The sequence below is a fragment of the Hyperoodon ampullatus genome, assembly GCF_949752795.1.
Source record: "Hyperoodon ampullatus genome assembly, chromosome: 2".
NCBI lineage: Eukaryota > Metazoa > Chordata > Mammalia > Artiodactyla > Ziphiidae > Hyperoodon > Hyperoodon ampullatus.
Window position 1 is genome coordinate 68,946,590 of NC_136915.1, and position 18,129 is coordinate 68,964,718.

The 18,129-nt window shown below is 35.3% G+C and overlaps 1 protein-coding gene across 2 annotated transcripts in view; it reads left to right on the top strand.

The window, feature by feature from the left end:
• NEXN (nexilin F-actin binding protein) overlaps window positions 1-18,129 on the top strand; it is a gene marked incomplete at its 3' end in the record, with an annotated part of 57,247 nt that overhangs the window by 16,643 nt on the left and 22,475 nt on the right. Inside the window, exons 1-7 of one of the 2 annotated variants that reach the window (XM_079726207.1) lie at window positions 7,712-7,753; window positions 9,186-9,377; window positions 9,574-9,652; window positions 9,738-9,886; window positions 15,298-15,339; window positions 16,528-16,725; window positions 16,819-16,995. In XM_079726207.1, the coding sequence (XP_079582333.1) occupies window positions 7,727-7,753; window positions 9,186-9,377; window positions 9,574-9,652; window positions 9,738-9,886; window positions 15,298-15,339; window positions 16,528-16,725; window positions 16,819-16,995 (864 nt within the window). In that variant the 5' untranslated portion in view covers window positions 7,712-7,726. Of the gene's footprint in view, window positions 1-7,674; window positions 7,754-9,185; window positions 9,378-9,573; window positions 9,653-9,737; window positions 9,887-15,297; window positions 15,340-16,527; window positions 16,726-16,818; window positions 16,996-18,129 lie in introns of those variants that run through there. The other variant, XM_079726208.1, reaches the window with a different exon arrangement.

The following is an 18,129-nucleotide window of genomic DNA, read 5'->3' on the forward strand; positions in this document are numbered from 1 at the left end:
AGAGCTCAGAATACTGAAATGACATTAAAAATTTTTTTTTCAAAAATATTTATTTACTTGACTGTGCCAGGTCTTAGTTGCGGCACGTGGGATATTCGTTGCCATGTGCTGGATCTTCCTTGCGGTATGCGGGATCTTTTTTAGTTGTGGGTTGTGGGATCTTTAGTTGTGGCATGCAAACTCTTAGTTGCGGCATGTGGGATCTAGTTCCCTGACCGGGGATCAAACCCAGGCCCCCTGCATTGGGAGTGCAGAGTCTTAGCCTCTGGGCCACCAGGGAAGTCCCTGAAATGACATTTAAAAAACTATTTTAAGTGGTTTTGCTCATACTAAATTTTAAAAAATCAATCTCATTTTATTCTGAATCTATAAATAAGTCAAGGTATAATTTGAAGATTTTTTAAAAATAGATGACGAGGGCTAGCTGATCTGTGTATTCTCCAGGATTACTCTTGACAGGCTAATTCTTCACTATCACCAAGCCACACAATCTTCTTTTATTTCACCAGGAAAAAAAGGCTTCCTGAAATTCCCTCTGGCCAATTAATTCAGCTAAAATGATCAGTCCCTATAATCCCATGTGAGATGCTCAAATTTTCATCATACCCTGTGGTATTACTCTTTTAAATTGCACAAATAATATGTTAATGTGCTCACTAGCAGGGAAATGTTGGTTTTTATGGAAAAGGGTAAATTGTGGTGAAGGAGACTGAATAATGAAACTCATCAAACTTATTGATACCCACTAATGGTAGGTATTATTCTTGAGATATCTAATCCTAACTAGGAAGCAGCAGAGTTGGAATTTAGATTTAGGTCTGATTATCAAATTGTAGTAATCAAAGTGTGAGGTGATGAAGGCTTGTATTAGTATGAGGGCAGTGAAAATAGTCAAGTAATATATAAGAGCAAATTTGAAAATAACATTCACAAATCATGACAATCTATTAAAATTTAGGAGATATAGAAGAAGGATGTACCATAAATAACTCTAAAGCTTGAGAAGCTATGAGAATGAAGACTAGGTTTTGTTAGTTATACAAGAAGAAATATCTAATAGGTAACTCTAGATATGATACAGTGGCTCAGGTAAGAGAACAGAACTAGAGCTGCTTGTTATTTTTATCTCAGGCACATAGATTACTCAAACCTTGGTTAATGATACTCTCATTCATGCATGACCTCCTTTTATTAGGTAATTATTGTTAATAATGTAATAAGCACCCACAGACCCACTAAACAACCAAAGTTAGGATCTTGTTAATAATTACATGGAATCTTGTCCAACCCACTCCTATCATATTGTCTCCTCCTACAAAGAAAAGTTTAGCCATAGATGGCTTCACTGGGAAGTTCTTGCAAACACTTAAGGAAAAAATAATACCAAGTCTGCATGAACTCTTACAGAAAACTAAAGAAGAAGAAATACTTCCTAACTCATTCTATGAGAGCAGTATTACTCTGTTAACAAAAGCAGACATTACAAGAAAATAAAACTGCAGACTAATATGCCTTATAAACATGGATGCACAACTTCTTAACAAAATTTTATCCAATTGAGTTATCAGTATGTTGAAAGAATAATGCATCATGACGAAATGAAATTTATCCTAAGAATATAAAGTCTATTTAAGGGACTTCCCTGGTGGTGCAGTGGTTAAGACTCTGCGCTCCCAATGCAAGGGACCCAGGTTCGATCCCTGGTTGGGTAACTAGATCCCACATGCCTGCTGCAACTAAGAGTTCACATGCCACAGTTAAGGAGCTGGCGAGCTGCAACTGAGGAGCCTGCAAGCTGCAACTAAGGAGCCCACCAGCCGCAAGTAAGGAACCTGAGAGCCTCAACTAAGGAGCACGCCTGCTGCAACTAAGACCGGGCGCAACCAAATAAATAAATTAATAAATAAAATAACAATAATAATAATAAACAAACTTACATTAAAAAAATGAAGTCTATTTAACATTTGAAAATTAATGTAATTCACCATAATGAAAATTAAAATCATATGATTACTTCATAGACATAGAAAAGGCATTAAATTAAATACAACTTCCATTCCTGAAATTACTCCACCACAATAGGAATAGAAAAGAACTTAATCTGATATAGAGCATCTAAGAAAAATCTATAGTTAAAAATCATATTTAATGGTAAAAGACCGAACATTTTCCCCCTAAGATCAGGAACAAGGCAAAATGTCTGTCCTCACTACTTCTTCTTCTTTTTTTAAAAGTACTGGACTATAGTTGATTTACAATTTTGTGTTGGTTTTAGGTGTACAGCAAAGTGATTCAGTTGTACATATACATACCTCTATTTTTCAAATTCTTTTCCCATTTAGCTTATTACAGAATATTGAGCAGAGTTCCCTGTGCTATACAGTAGGTCCTTGTTGGTTCCTTTCACTGCTTCTATTTCACATTGTACTGAACAGTCTAGCTAGTACAATCAAGCCAGAAAAAGAAATAAAAGACATCCAGATTGGAAAGTAAAAGTTAGAACTGTGTTCACAGATGATATAATCGTCTATGTGGAAAATCTGATGGAATCTACAATAAAGTAATAAATTACTTCAGCAGGGTAACAGGATATAGGATCAGAACACAAAAATAAATTCTGGACTTTCCTGGTGGCGTAGTTGTTAAGAATCTGCCTGCCAATGCAGGGGACACAGGTTCGATCCCTGGTCTGGGAAGATCCCACATACTGCGAAGCAACTAAGCCCATACACCACAACTACTGAAGCCCGCGCACCTACAGCCCATGCTCTGCAACAAGAGAAGCCACTGCAATGAGAAGCCTGCGCACCACAACAAAGAGTAGCCCCCGCTCGCCGCGAATAAAGAAATTCTTCCGTGCGCAGCAATGAAGACCCAACACAGCCAAAAAAAAAAAAAAAAAAGTTGTATTTCTATATACTAGCAACAAACAATCATCAATTGAAATGTAAAAAGCAGCATTTACAACAGCATCAATAAACATGAAATTATTTAGAGATAAATCTCACAAAAGATGTGGAAGACCTGCACAGTGAAAACTATAAAACATGTCTGAGAAAAAATTGTAGAAGATGTAACTGAATCAAGAGATATACTGTGTTCATAGATCAAAAGACTCAACAGTATTAAGATGTGAATTCTCCTCAAATCCATCTACAGTTTTCAACACAATCCCAATGAATATCACAGCAGGCGTTTTTACAGAAATTGACAATCTGATTCTAAAATTTGTATGTGAATACAAAGGACTTAAAATAGCCAAAACAAGTTTGAAAAAGAAGGGTCAGAGTTACACTACCCTTTTCTTTTTCTTTTAATTTTTTTTTTTTTTTTTTTTTTGGCCATGCTGCACGGCTTGCAGTATCTTAGTTCCCTGACCAGGGATCGAACCCAAGCCCCAGCAGCGGAAGCATGGAGTCCTAACCACTGGACCACCAGGGAATTCCCTACACCACCCTTTTCAGGTCTTATTATATAGTACACTAATCAGGGACTTCCCTGGTGGTCCAGTGGTTAGGACTCCACGCTCCCAATGCAGGGGCCACGGGTTTGATCCCTGGTTGGGAACTAAGATCCTACATGCCCCATGGCATGACCAAGAAAAAAAAAATTGTGGCATGGTGACTATAGTTAAAAACAAACAAACAAACGTAATATTGGCATCAAGAGAGACAGATAAATTGATGGAACAGAATGGAGGGTCCAAAAATAGACCCACATATGTATATGGTCAATTGATTTTTGACAAAGGTACAAAGGCATTTCAGTGGAGAAAGGGTATGCTTTTTCTTTTTTTTTATTTTATAAATTTATTTTATTTATTTATTTTTGGCTGCGTTGGGTCTGTTGCTGCGAGAGGGCTTTCTCTAGTTGTGGCGAGCGGGGGTTACTCTTCGTTGCAGTGCGCAGGCTGGTCATTGCAGTGGCTTCTCTTCTTGTGGCACGCCGGCTCTAGGCTTGTGGGCTTCAGTAGTTGTGGCTCACGGGCTCAGTGGTTGTGGCTCATGGGCTCTAGAATGCGGGCTCAGTAGTTGTGGTGCACGGGCTTAGTTGCTCCGTGGCATGTGGGATCTTCCTGGTCCAGGGCTCGAACCCATGTCCCCAAGAATCCCCTGCAGGCGGATTCTTAACCACTAAGCCACCAGCAAAGCCCAGATAAGTTTTTCAATAACTGGCCCTGAAAAAATACAAAAAAAAAAGAAAGATCTTGCACCATATACAAAACTTAACTGAAAATGGATCAAAGACCTAAATGCAAAACCTAAAACTATAAAGCTTGTAGAAGAAAATGTAGGATAAATTCTCTTTGGGTTCTTTGTGCCAGTACAACCCCAAAAGCACATTCCATAAAAGAAAAAAATTGATAAAATGGACTTTATAAAAATGAAGAACTTCTGCTCTTCAAAAGACACCGTTAAGAAAATGAAAAGACAGGGAATTCCTTGGCGGTCCAGTGGTTAGGACTCTGTGCTTTCACTGCCGTGGCCTGGCTTCAATCCCTGCTCAGAGAACTAAGGTCCCGCAAGCTGTGCCGCACGACCAAAAAAAAAATAAAAATAAAAATAAAATAAAAGAGAAGCCAAAGAGTGGGAGAAAAATCTTTCCTATTCATACATCTGATATACATCTTGTACCTAGAATATACAAAGTACTCTCAAAACTTAATAATGGGAAAATAAACAACCAAGTAATAAAATGGGCAAAAGATTTAAACAAATACCTTCACCAAAGAATATTTACAGATAGAAAAGATACATATGAAAAGATGTTCAATATCATTAGGTATTAGGGAAATGTTAAGACCATAATATGATGTCACTACACACATTTAGAATGTCTAAAATTAAGAAGATGATACCAAGTGTTGATCAAGATGTAGAGAAAGTATAGCTCTTGTACACTATTGGTGGGAAGATAAGATGGTACAACCACTTGGAAAACAGCCTGGCAGTTTCTTAAAAAGTTAAACATACATTTACCATAAGGCCTAGCCATTATACTTTATTTATTTACCCAGGAGAAATAAAAAAGCATATGTCCACAGAAAGACTTGTACGTGAATATTCATACCAGCTTATTTGTTTTTTTTTAATAAGGAGACTATATTTTTATTATTTTTTAAATTAATTAATTTATTTAATTTTGGCTGCACTGGGTCTTCGTTGCTGTGCGTGGGCTTTCTTTAGTTGCCGCGAGCGGGAGCTATTCTTCACTGCGGTGTGCAGGCTTCTCACTGTGGTGGTTTCTCTTGTTGCGGCTCATGGGCTCTAGAGCACAGGCTCAGTAGTTGCGGCACATGGGCTTAGTTGCTCCATGGCATGTGGGATCTTCCCAGACCAGGGCTTGAACCCATGTCCCCTGAATTGGCAGGCAGATTCTCAACCACTGCACCACCAGGGAAGCCCAATACCAGCTATATTTGTAATAGTAAGTGGAAACAACCTAAATGTCCATCCACAGATGAATGATTAACAGTGGTTAACTCTGGTATATTCATACAACGGAATAAAATTCAGTAATAAAAAGAAATGAACTATTGTTATATGCAACAACATGGATGAATCTCAAAATAATTATGCATGGTGAAAGAAGCCAAACAATAGAGTATATACTTGTATGATTCCATTTATAGCAAATTTAAGCTAATCTACAGTGCCAGAAAGCATATCTGCCTAGGGATGGAGGTGGGAAAGTCTAGAAGGAAAGGGAGGTTAAAGGGGGTCTGAGAACACTTTTGGGTGTAATGTGTATATTCATATCTTTTTTTATTTGGCCATGCTGCATGGCTTGAGGGATCTTAGTTCCCCAACCAGGGATTGAAGCCAGGCTACAGCAGTGAAAGCACCAAGTCCTAACCACTGGACCGCCAGGGAATCCCTACATATACATATATTTTTTAAATATTTCATTTATTTATTTGTTTATTTATTTATTTATTTATTTTTTATGGCTGCATCTAGTCTTAGTTGTGGCACATGGGATCTTCTTGCAGTGCACGGGCTTCTCTCTAGTTGTGGCGTGAGAGTTTTCTCTTCTCTAGTTGTGGCGCTTGGGCTCCAGAGCACGTGGGCTCTGTAGTTTGCAGCACGTGGGCTCTAGTTGAGGCGGGTGAGCTCAGTAACTGTGGCACACAGGATTAGTTGCCCCACGGCATGTGAGATCTTAGTTCCCAACCAGGGATCGAACCCGCATCCCCTGCATTGGAAGGAAGATTCTTTACCACTGGACCACCAGAGAAGTCCCCGTATATTTATTTATTTATTTATTTATTTATTTATTTATTTATATCATGATTGTGGTGATGGTGTCATGGGTATATACATATGTCAGAACTTATCAAATTGTGCACTTTCAAAAAGTATAACTTATTGTATGTCTATTATACCTTAAAATTTTTTTAATTAAAAGTTTAAAGCCAATAGATAAAATTCTAAAAATTATTCAATTAATACAGAAGTAGGCAGAAAAAGAATAATAGAGGAGCAAAAAAAGAGGGGCAAACAATAAACAAATAGTAAAATGGTAGGCTTAAGTCCATTCATATACATAGTTACCTTAAATGTTAATGGGCTAAACACTACAATTAAAAGGTATTATCAGAATTGTAACATCCAATTATATGCTGTGTCCAAGAGATGTGCTTTACATATAAAGGGATAAATAGGTTGAAAGTAAATGGCTAGAAAATTATACACCATGCAATAAAGAAAGTTGGTGTGGCTATTTTAATAACAGATAAATTCAATACAATGAGATAAGAAGAGGGAAATTTCATACTGATGAAAGAGCCAATTCAAGAAGAAGATATTATAGTCATAACATATGCATTTTTAAAAGTTTGAAATTGCATAAAACAAGAATGACAGAATTAAAGGAATAGACAGGGACTTCCCTGGTGGTCCAGTGGTAAAGAATCCGCCTTACAATGCAGGGGACGTGGGTTTGATCCCTGGTCAGGGAACTAAGATCCCACATGCCACGGGGCAACTAAGTCTGTGCACCACAACTACTGAGCTCGCGTGCCTCAACTAGAGCCCATGTGCTGCAAACTACAGAGCCCACGTGCTCTGGAACCCACGCGCCACAACTACAGAGCCCATGTCCCCTGGAGCCTGCGTGCCACAACTAGAGAAGAGAAAACCCACACACCACAATGAAGAGCCCGCGCTGCCACGAAAAGATCCCTCATGCCTCAACGAAGATCCCACGTGCCTCAACTAAGACCGGACACAGCCAAAAATAAATAAAATAATAAAGGAGTAGAAAATTCCATATAGTTTAAGACTGATATAACTAGGCCAAAAAAAACTTTTTTTAGTAAAGACATAGAAGACCTAAATAACAAAATCAACCACCTTGGCCCCATTGATAATTATAGAATAATACATCCAATAACTGCAGAATACAATTTTTTTGCAAGGGTACTTGATACATTCACTAAGTTATTCTGGGCTGTAAACTTACAAGAATCTTTTAACACCTTGCGCCTTGTACCTTCTATACCCTGAATCTTGGGAAAAGAAGCTGAGGGTTATTATAATTTATTACTTGCTTGGATGATGTCATTATTTTTTGAGGGGCAATTAACGTGCTATTTCTCTTTAAAAAAATACACAGCATATTAAAAAATTAAGGCATCAAAATTCTTATTCAATACTAATATATTTTTTTCAGGTGCAAAAAATTACAAAGCTTCATAATCACCCCAAGACCGCATAGAGCAAACATGAATGATATTTCCCAAAAGGCTGAGGTAAGTCTTAAAAGTTAAAAAATAGGGGAGTCATAGGGTTGACTGTAGAATTGCTGAAAAGGGCAACTGGTGGAAAGGTCATTCACAGAAGTTCATAGTGACATAGTGTCAAGATGTAAAACATAAGAAGAGGTAAAATTCATAGGCTGGTCTTGGGCCCAGTATTTTCGTTTGGATTCTTATCTAGGAAGCATGATTATTAAGTTTTGTGAGTGATAGTGAAGTGGATGTGATGGCTAGCATCTTGAGTAGATTTTAATATCTTGATAAATTTTAGAAGTTATGTTTTCAGTATTAAAAAAACAATTGATGTATATACTTTAAGGAGAAAGAGATAATTCACTCTCAGATGAGGATCCTTCTTAGCTACTTCTAGCAGCTGCAATTAAACTTATCTTAGGCCTTTTTCTGGTTCTTGGCTGTTGTTACTGAGAGTTGTAATAAGAAGAAATCAGTTGCTGACACCCCAAAATTATAAACTTTAAAAAACCTTAAAATGGCCAATGGCACCATAAGTAGAAAATAAAATGGGGCTGGGTATGGCACAGATTAATTAAGCAATTTGCCATTATCACTAGAAGAAAGGGTTTGGTGTTCTGAGGCAATGAAGTTTTATTTTCTGAAACTTCTTTTAGAGATCAGTTTAATTTTCAAAAAGATGAAAATAATTTGCTTTCCTGGTTTCAGATGGAGGAAAATCATTTCTCTAGTCTTTTAACAGATTCCTCCTTCTTTGGAAAGCTCTTTTGTCATTTGGGAATTTTCCTCTTAGGGCACATCCTACTTGGAATGATACAGCATTCTTACATATTTTCAACTTGGGTTTAAAGAAGTTCTAGATGGGCAGTATAGCAGTAGTAACAACAAAAATCACTGCTTGTGCACAAAGACCTTGGCTCACCTCAGCCACAAATGAGAAGTAAAGGCCTTCAGTTTTGCTGATATTAGATATGGAAACAAGCAAGAATTAGGCTTATGTGAATTAGTCTTAAACTTTTTGCTTTGTTTTCAACTTCATGTAATTTATTAAAATTAGTCTTGGTATCTTTTAAGCAAGAGGTGTAAAATCTGAATCTTTAATGTAATGAAATACGACAATAAAATACATGTTGTTTTAAATTGGAATCCAGTCTTCAATTTTTATATTTTGCTAGTCTTCAGCTGCAGTGGAACATACCTACAAAATGGGACTTCTTTGCTATATATTAATAACATTTTTACTCTCATATTTTCTGTAATTTCATTTTTCATACTTAGATTTTAGAAAGTATCTAATCAGATTCCGATTATACAAATAAAGGTTTCAAACTCATTTCTATCTATAGTCTGTTTCAATAAATATTTCTTATATTGCTTATTCTGATCTATCTTTACCTAATTTCTTCCTTTCTTATTTTTTTAACTTTCTTCTCTTTATTTTCTTCTAATGAAGCTTCTGCTTTCTTCATCTAAACCTGTACCAAAAACCTATGTGCCAAAACTTGGCAAGGGTGATGTAAAGGATAAGTTTGAAGCCATGCAAAGAGCCAGGGAAGAAAGAAATCAAAGGAGATCTAGAAACGAAAAGCAAAGAAGAAAAGAACAATATATTAGAGAGAGAGAATGGAACAGGAAAAAGCAGGAGGTTATTTTATTTTATTTTATTCTCATGTAAATATTCATTTTCATCTTTTACATTTTATTTGTTATTCACATTAACTACATTTCATATTAACTATATTTAATATTTTCTGTGTTTATAAGCTAACTGCAAACTCTGCATATAATGTGATCTAGTCTAAAGTTTGGATATGTTCATATTAATTTATTTAACCATCTAGATTAAAGAAATGCTTGCTTCTGATGATGAGGAAGAGGTATCTTCTAAAGTAGAAAAGGCTTATGTCCCAAAGCTAACAGGTAAGACACTTGAGGGGCAAATTGTAAATAAAACTGCAAAAAAGGAAGCATAGCAAAATATCAAACATGTTTCATATATTCTTAGGAACTGTTAAAGGTAAATTTGCTGAAATGGAGAAACAAAGACAAGAGGAACAAAGGAAGAGAACAGAAGAGGAACGAAAACGCAGAATTGAGCAAGATATGTTAGAAAAGAGGAAGATACAACGTGAATTAGCAAAAAGGGCTGAGCAGGTATACACTAGATATTAAGTTGGTATTTGCTTCAGAAACTAATTGTACAGAGTAAAACTAATCAGTATGCTGCCTAATCAAAATATTTTAATATAACAGAAACCTATTAAATAGTAGCTAACATGGAAATAAGATCTTAAGCACAAATATTTAATATCAAATGCCTAGAAGGATAAGGGCAGAATGTGCGTATTTCAAGGTTGAATACTGACATGACTTTTGTTATATACCATCTTATCATTCTCTCTGCATTCCTTACAATGTCCACATTCCTTATTTGTCTTGACACATTAGAGAATTTTACAAAGATATAAGGCAAGTTCACACATAAACTATCCACAAGCATATAACAAAATGCTGGTCTTTTAATAGCAATCAAAAAATACTTGCTGGTTATTATCAAACACAGGCTTAATTAGGATATCTTCCTACTCAATTATTTGAAACAAATTCAAGTCACATTTTATTCAATAATGGTATTATTAGCTAGCTTAGCTTTGTTTTTTAAGTTGGGGATGGTAGTAGAAGGGAGAAATGTGTGACAGTCATTTCCGTCGTATAGCCATTACTGTTGCCCATAGCCACAGAGGACAAATTAGAGGGAGAAAAACATTATTACTATGATTTTATATAGTCTCTTAATGAACTTAGAATTCCCATATGTTTTCTTCTCAGAGCATGAGAACTAAGAAGCTGGTAAGTATTTTAAAATACTCAAGAATCTGATCTAATTTCCAGAAAAAGCTAATGTCTCCAAATGATTCATGAGTGTAATGACATAGAAACTTGAAATTCTAATAGTCATAATTACATTTTATTAAGTAAAGAACTGGTCAATTCACAAAAAGTTCTTTAATATATTGATATTCGTTTTATATTATAAACGATCTGTAGTCATAGAGACATAGAAAAAAGACACAGAAGACAGTTATATTGCTTATGTACTTTAACCTTGTCTACACTGTAGGATCAAAAGAGATGATCAATTTATTGAGCTTAACGAGACAATAATGGTATCTATCTCCTAGCATTTTTAATAAGATTATATGAGTTAATAAATGCAAAGCACTTAGTACAGTGCCTGGTACAAAGTAAGTGGGCTATAAATAAATGTTTCACCTAAATAATGATACATATAGATAAAATGTCATGAAATCATTTTAGTTTCTCCTCCTTCTGTCATCAGTATTTCAACAACTATCCTAACATCGTCTTCACTGTATATTGTCTTTCATAACCGTTTTTATTGTGAGATTGTACTTGGCTCTTTTTTGCCTACTCTTTAAGTGCCTTAAATCTATTTGCTATGCTTCTTTCAGTTTCTACTACTTTTCTTTAAAAAACGTGACAGGGAATTCCCTGGCGGTCCAGTGGTTAGGACTTGGCGCTTTCACTGCCGGGGCCAGGGTTGGATCCTTGGTCAGAGAAGTAAGATCCTGCAAGCCACGCAGTGAAGCCGAAAAAAAACCCAAACAAACAAAGAAAAATTTTTTAAGTGACAAAGAAGGCAAAGCATATGCTATATTTGCATGTCAAAGAAATTCATTTACCCTGACTTTGCAAATAACCACTTTTATGGCACAAACAGTCATTTATATGGTGACAAATAATGTCATATGCCGGATGAATTACAGAAAAGAATTGGAATTTCCTATATTTTATTACTTTGTATCTCTTTGTCTGAAGAAAGGTTGGTGTACTTTACCTCTGCCACCTCCAGTCATCAAAGATTAGTATTCATTTTGAAATGAAATTTCAGACTTCCCTGGTGGTGCAGTGGTTAAGGATTTGCCTGCTAGTGCAGGGGACACAGGTTTGAGTCCTGGTCCAGGAAGATCCCACATGCCACAGAGCAACTAAGCCCATGCCCACAGCTACTGAGCCTGCGCTCTAGAGCCCACGAGCCACAACTACTGAAGCCCACATGCCTAGAGCCCGTGCTCTGCAACAAAGAGAAGCCACCGCAGTGAGAAGCCCCTCATACCACGATGAAGAGTAGCCCCCACTCGCCACAACTAGAGAAAGCCTGCACACAGCAATGAAGACCCAATGCAGCTAAAAATAAATAATTAATTTTTTTAAAAAAGAAATGAAATTTCACAAGGGAATACAATTATAAGGAGGGAGTTCCCTTATTATATAATAAGGGAATACAATATATAATAAATCAATATTTTAAGTTATATATAAAATATATCACTATATGTAATTATATTTATAATACAAACTGTAAAATAAGGTAATAAAATATATAATTAAAGTATATGGTGTTTGTTTGGCAGGAAATGGTGAGTATACACATGGGGTTCGTCTACCTCTTTTAAGTCTTGTGCCCTTTTCCAAAAAGCACTGATTACACTACCACCCCAAGAACTGAATATGGCAGTGGTTTCAAAAAGAAGAAGTGTGTGTGTTGAGGTGAATTTGAATATGATGAAGACATAGGATACTCAGAGAGAGATGGAAGAAAACTAATCATGAAAAAGAACCACTTTCTTTAGTAACCCTAGATACTACATGGCAGGGTGTGAGAGAATCTTGGTTAATAAAATTTTTAGCCTATTAAATTATTTGAGAATATGTAGGTAGAGCAATATAAACTATTAATAGTAATTTCATCTTGCAAATATGGGAAGTCTAATTTTAAAACCTAGTTAGATACATTTTCCACTCAAATCTAATAAAATTTAATATAACTTTGACTATAAGAAGTAAGGCATGACATAGTCAAGAGAGTCTTAATGTTTGTTTGAAAAATCCTCTTGTATAAGTCCATATTCAAGAACGCTATAGAAAGGATTCCTGAGTCAGACAGGTAGCTGAGTGACATTTAAGATAATTACCAGTTCTGAGATTCTAGGATATTATGATGAATTAAAAATAGGCATACTTCGGGCTTCCCTGGTGGCGCAGTGGTTGAGAGTCCGCATGCCGATGCAGGGGACGCGGGTTCGTGCCCCAGTCCGGGAGGATCCCACATGCCGCGGGGCGGCTGGGCCTGTGAGCCATGGCCGCTGAGCCTGCGCGTCCGGAGCCTGTGCTCCACGGTGGGAGAGGCCCGTGTGCTGCAAAAAAAATTAAAAAAAAAAAAAGGCATACTTCGTATTCTGGATGTTGCAATCAAAGACCAATAAAATTTGGGGGAGAGGGCTTCCCTGGTGGCGCAGTGGTTGAGAGTCCGCCTGCCGATGCAGGGGACACGGGTTCGTGCCCCGGTCCGGGAAGATCCCACATGCCGCGGAGCGGCTGGGCCCGTGAACCATGGCTGCTGAGCCTGCACGTCCGGAGCCTGTGCTCCGCAACGGGAGAGGCCACAGCAGTGAGAGGCCCGCGTACCGCAAGAAAAAAAAAGAATTGGGGGGAGAATCTTAATTTGGTATAATCTGGTTATCTTTGAGGATATTTTGATAGACAAGGTTAATGTCTAACAACTTAGAAAAAGAGAAGTTATTGGTGGGAGATTGAGATGTTGAAAAGAAAGGGGAGAAAGGAAGTTGATTTGGGAAGGAGCAAAAGGAGTTTTCTTTCCATAAATCAAAAGAAATAATTGGGAAGCAGATCTTCAATAGTAGCTTCTGAAAGCTAGCACTATAACTGAACTGAATATCTTAGTTCTCTATGAATATACTGAGACCATGGCCACTTAGGCAAATTCATCTTTTTCTTTGTTTGTTGAAACCCAATGGAAAAAAAATTCTATCTTTTGTTGTTTTGATAATGGTTTAAAATGAGCAAAGAATAAAGCAAAAATAAAAACAAAAAAACACCCAACCAAACAAAGAAAAACTATTCTAAATATAGTTTATTTTCTACTGTAAGCTAATAAAAATCTAAGAAGGTTGTAGCAGCAAGAAAAAGAAATTTGGAGTTAAAAAATTTAGAATTTTTCTTCCCTATGCTCTCAATGTCTCGCTTCTCACCATATCTCCTAGAACTTTTTATTGAGATTAACATGATTTGTAGAGGAATTGTTAGCACTCTTTTGAAGGGAAATAATTTTGTAATTATTTTATTACAGATTCATGAAAATTTTTCATAGTATCATTTATCATTCAATAAAACCTTCACCATTTACACAACAAATCAGTGTAGTAAATAATTCTGTAACAAAGCAAATTATTCTGAACAAAGCTATTTAAAATAAACTATTAAGGGCTTCCCTGGTGGTGCAGTGGTTGAGAGTCTGCCTGCCGATGCAGGGGATGCGGGTTTGTGCCCCGGTCCAGGAAGATCCCACATGCCACGGAGCGGCTGGGCCCATGAGCCATGGCCGCTGAGCCTGCGCGTCTGGAGCCTGTGCTCCGCAATGGGAGAGGCCACAACAGTGAGAGGCCCGCGTACCATAAAAAAAATAATAATAATAAAATAAAATAAACTATTAAGATACAAAATAGTTTTATTTTTAATAAATGATTTGTTCAGAATAATTTCTTTTTCAAGAAATTTGGTATCTTAATAATATGTATTATTTCTTCTTGACAGAGAATATAGAAAAGTGGGATGATGAGAGAACAGGGAGTTAGCCAGCCCAGTTCCTAGTATGAGACAAGGTACAGCAGAATTCCCTTAGACTGAGTGAGGAACAAACTACTTCCAGCTCTTTCACTGGTGTTAAAAATCAAATTAAAATAATAAACAATCTGAATTTTTACTTTCTAACTTTTTCCATTTTCCTGTTGCTTATGTTTCCTTTTCCTGAGATCTCAAACATTGTGTTATTTAAATCACCTTTCTGTCATTTCTCACTCTGTTATGTATTGTACATTAGCCTGCCCCTCAAGCTAATCTTAATGGCTAAATTGAGCTCCCTCTTTTTGAATGAGGGCCTTTCCTACCTAGATCTGTCAAAATATAGAGTAAACAATTATGATTTCCAGAATTATTTTCCCTTCTAAACTAGCCATGTGAAAGCCTACACCTTTTACTGCACTTTATTATTGTGTCAGTTATATTTTTGCCATCTATTTATATTATAAAATATAGTCATGATGATTATTTGATTGCTAATGATAGGTTTTCCTTTCACTGTGGCAGAGAGAGAATGGAGAAATGTTTCTGTAGCTCCGTTTAAATTGCTACAGAAACGTTAATAACTGCTGGTTGTAAGCTCACAGCCAGATTGTAAGAGTTTGGTCCATTATTCAAATTCCAGAATTACAAAGGTAGGCTTTATTTTAATTTTTTCTTAATATGTTGTTCCCTAGATATTGATATCAAAATGCAAAAATTAATATAAAGTTTAATCTCTATTTAAAAGGACATAATTGGCTAATTTGGAGCAACATAAAATACTTCAGAATTCTAAATTTTGAAATTTACCATAAATCACAACGAATACTTTTCAGTTGTATGTTTAAAGCAAAAAGCAGAAATCTGATGTAATGTAATGATATAAAATTCTTATTCAATAGATTGAGGACATAAACAATACGGGAACTGAATCAGCATCAGAGGTAAATGGACATTTCCTTTAATGAAACATTCACCTAAAATTATCTGATTCACAAATAATCTTTCAATTAAAAAAATTAAGAGTTTTTTTATTATAAATATAGCAACAACAACAAAAAGGACAAAAATATTTTGCAAAGCAAGATCATACTTTTGAACTTTCAAACGCTATAGCTTAGTGTTTTTAAAGAAAAGTATGTTTTTGCTTTCATGGTTAGAGACACAAGTCTCGGTTTGAGATACTCTGCCAAGGCTGTATATTTCTTGAACTGTTACTAATAGTTGAGATTGTTGAAAGCTAACATTTGAAAAAGGCAGTTTTCTTTTCATCATTTGTCTTCTTTCCTCAGAGTTCCTGATAGTTTGTTTTGCTTATCACATACTAGCAGAGAGTACAGTACCTATTACCATGAAGGAATGTTCAAACCACAAAAATTTTAGTTATCTCTTTTTATCTAACAGAGAAAGTTAAAGATCAATCAATTTGATGGTGTGCCTAAAACTACAGCCACATAAATTGGAAGCAGTTTTATTTTAGGAGGCATGTGTTACATATTACAGTTCTTCACTTTGTTTTTGAAAAAAGTTCAAAGGCAATAACAGATGATGTAATAGAACTAATTAAAATGGATTTTAAAAACAAGTTTAAGAATATTTGAATAGGACCAAAGGCCAAAGAGTTTTGTCCATAATATAAATGTTTTCTAAATCACTTGGAAATACTGGGGTTTTTTTTCCTTGCTAAAATGTTAGTTTTATTAAATATTTAAAAACTTGCATGGAGAGAAAAATCAAACACAGAAACCTTTCTTGTGTGTTTAAACTGAAGCCATCCACCATCAAATTGATTTAGAGTATGCTCACATGCACATTACCTTTTGTGGGATGAGTGCACGGATAGTGAAATTCAGATAATTTCATGCAATTTTATCCAAACAGCTGTATTAACACCATCTTCTAGGAAAAAAGATGCTTCTTGAAACCTGTCAGCAGTGGATTTCAATAAGATTAACTCATCATGTACAATGAATTCAGAGAAAGAGCTATTTAATAGAAATCTGTAAAAAATATTAATTTTTGTTCTTCATAACATTGATGGCAATGTAATGAAATCCACCAATGATGGAAGTCCCATGAAACCTAAATTTTGATTAGGAAGAAATATGCTAATTTTCTATTTTATAAATTAGGAAGGAGATGATTCACTGCTTGTAACAGTGGTACCTGTCAAATCACACAAAACATCTGGAAAAATAAAAAAGAATTTTGAAGATCTAGAAAAAGAACAAGAAGAAAAGGAAAGGATCAAGTATGAAGAAGATAAAAGAATAAGATATGAAGAACAACGTCGGTCTCTCAAGGAAGCAAAGTGTCTTTCATTGGTCATGGTAATTTTTTAAAATAAAGAACAAATAAAAGCAGTTAAGTTGGTTAGCAGCATATCCCTTTATGATTAACAGGTTTTTGTTATGTTTTCTTAGGACGATGAACTGGAAAGTGAGGCAAAAAAAGAGTCACTTTCTCCTGGAAAATTGAAACTGACTTTTGAAGAATTGGAAAGACAAAGACAAGAAAACCGAAGGAAGCAAGCTGAGGAGGAAGCAAGAAAACGTTTAGAAGAAGAGAGGCGTGCTTTTGAAGAAGCAAGGCGGCAAATGGTAAAACAAACTGATATATGTAACATTTATATATGATATTACAATACATAATTTATTATGATACATAACATTTATATATTATACAAATTATATATTATATGTATAATATGTTATATAAATGTTATATATAAAACATTTAATATTAAGGGAGGTAGCTGGCTTTAGATAAGGTTCATTGCTATATATTTAAGGAGATTTTCTATATACAAGGGTCTGATTTTGAAACTGTATACATATTCCATATATAACATGCATTTATATTATTTTCTAGTTTTCATTTTGAGATATTTTACCTAATATGCCTTAAATTTTTATTTTTATAAATTGTTGTAAACATACAAAATAGTTATTCAACAAATCTGATTTCTCTTCATCTGTTAGCTCAGCCTGCAATGTGTTTAATAGCATGGTGCAGCACACTTTCAAATCTAATCATAATTGTACACTTAGTGTCAGTATATATATATACTGAATATAGAGAGAGATATGTATATATGTGTGTAATGTATATAATCTAAGTGCTTAAGAGCATGGATTTTGGAGCCAGACTGTCTGGATTCAGATATCTAACCTTTATTGTGTACCCATGGACAAGTTATTGAACCTCTCTACATCTTAGTTTCCTCATTTGTAAAATGGTGAAAATAACTGTGCCTACTTCTTAAATCATTGAATGAGTTAATATAGAAAGCAGTTAGAGTAGTGTCTGGCATATAATAAGTGCTTTATTTATTTATTCATTTATTATGTATTTTTATCTTTTTATTATTATTATTTTTGACCTCGCAGCACAGCTTTTGGGATCTTAGTTCCCTGACCAGGGATTGAACCCATGCCCCCTGCAATGGAAGCACGGAGTCCCAACCACTAAATCGCCAGGGAATTCCCAATAAGTGCTTTAAAAATGTTAACTGCTATTATTATAGTAACAGATTTAACAAGAAATAAAATTGAAATAAAACACTGATTCCAAATCTCATTGCAAGAATTTAAGAATGGAATATATATAATTTTTTAAACTTTCAGACTTTCTTGATCAGCTTTCATTAATGATGTTCTGAGGTCTATATCTCCAAAATTTTAATTTTCTAGATGTTTGTTTGAAAATGTTGTTATTGGGTTGGCCAAATTTCA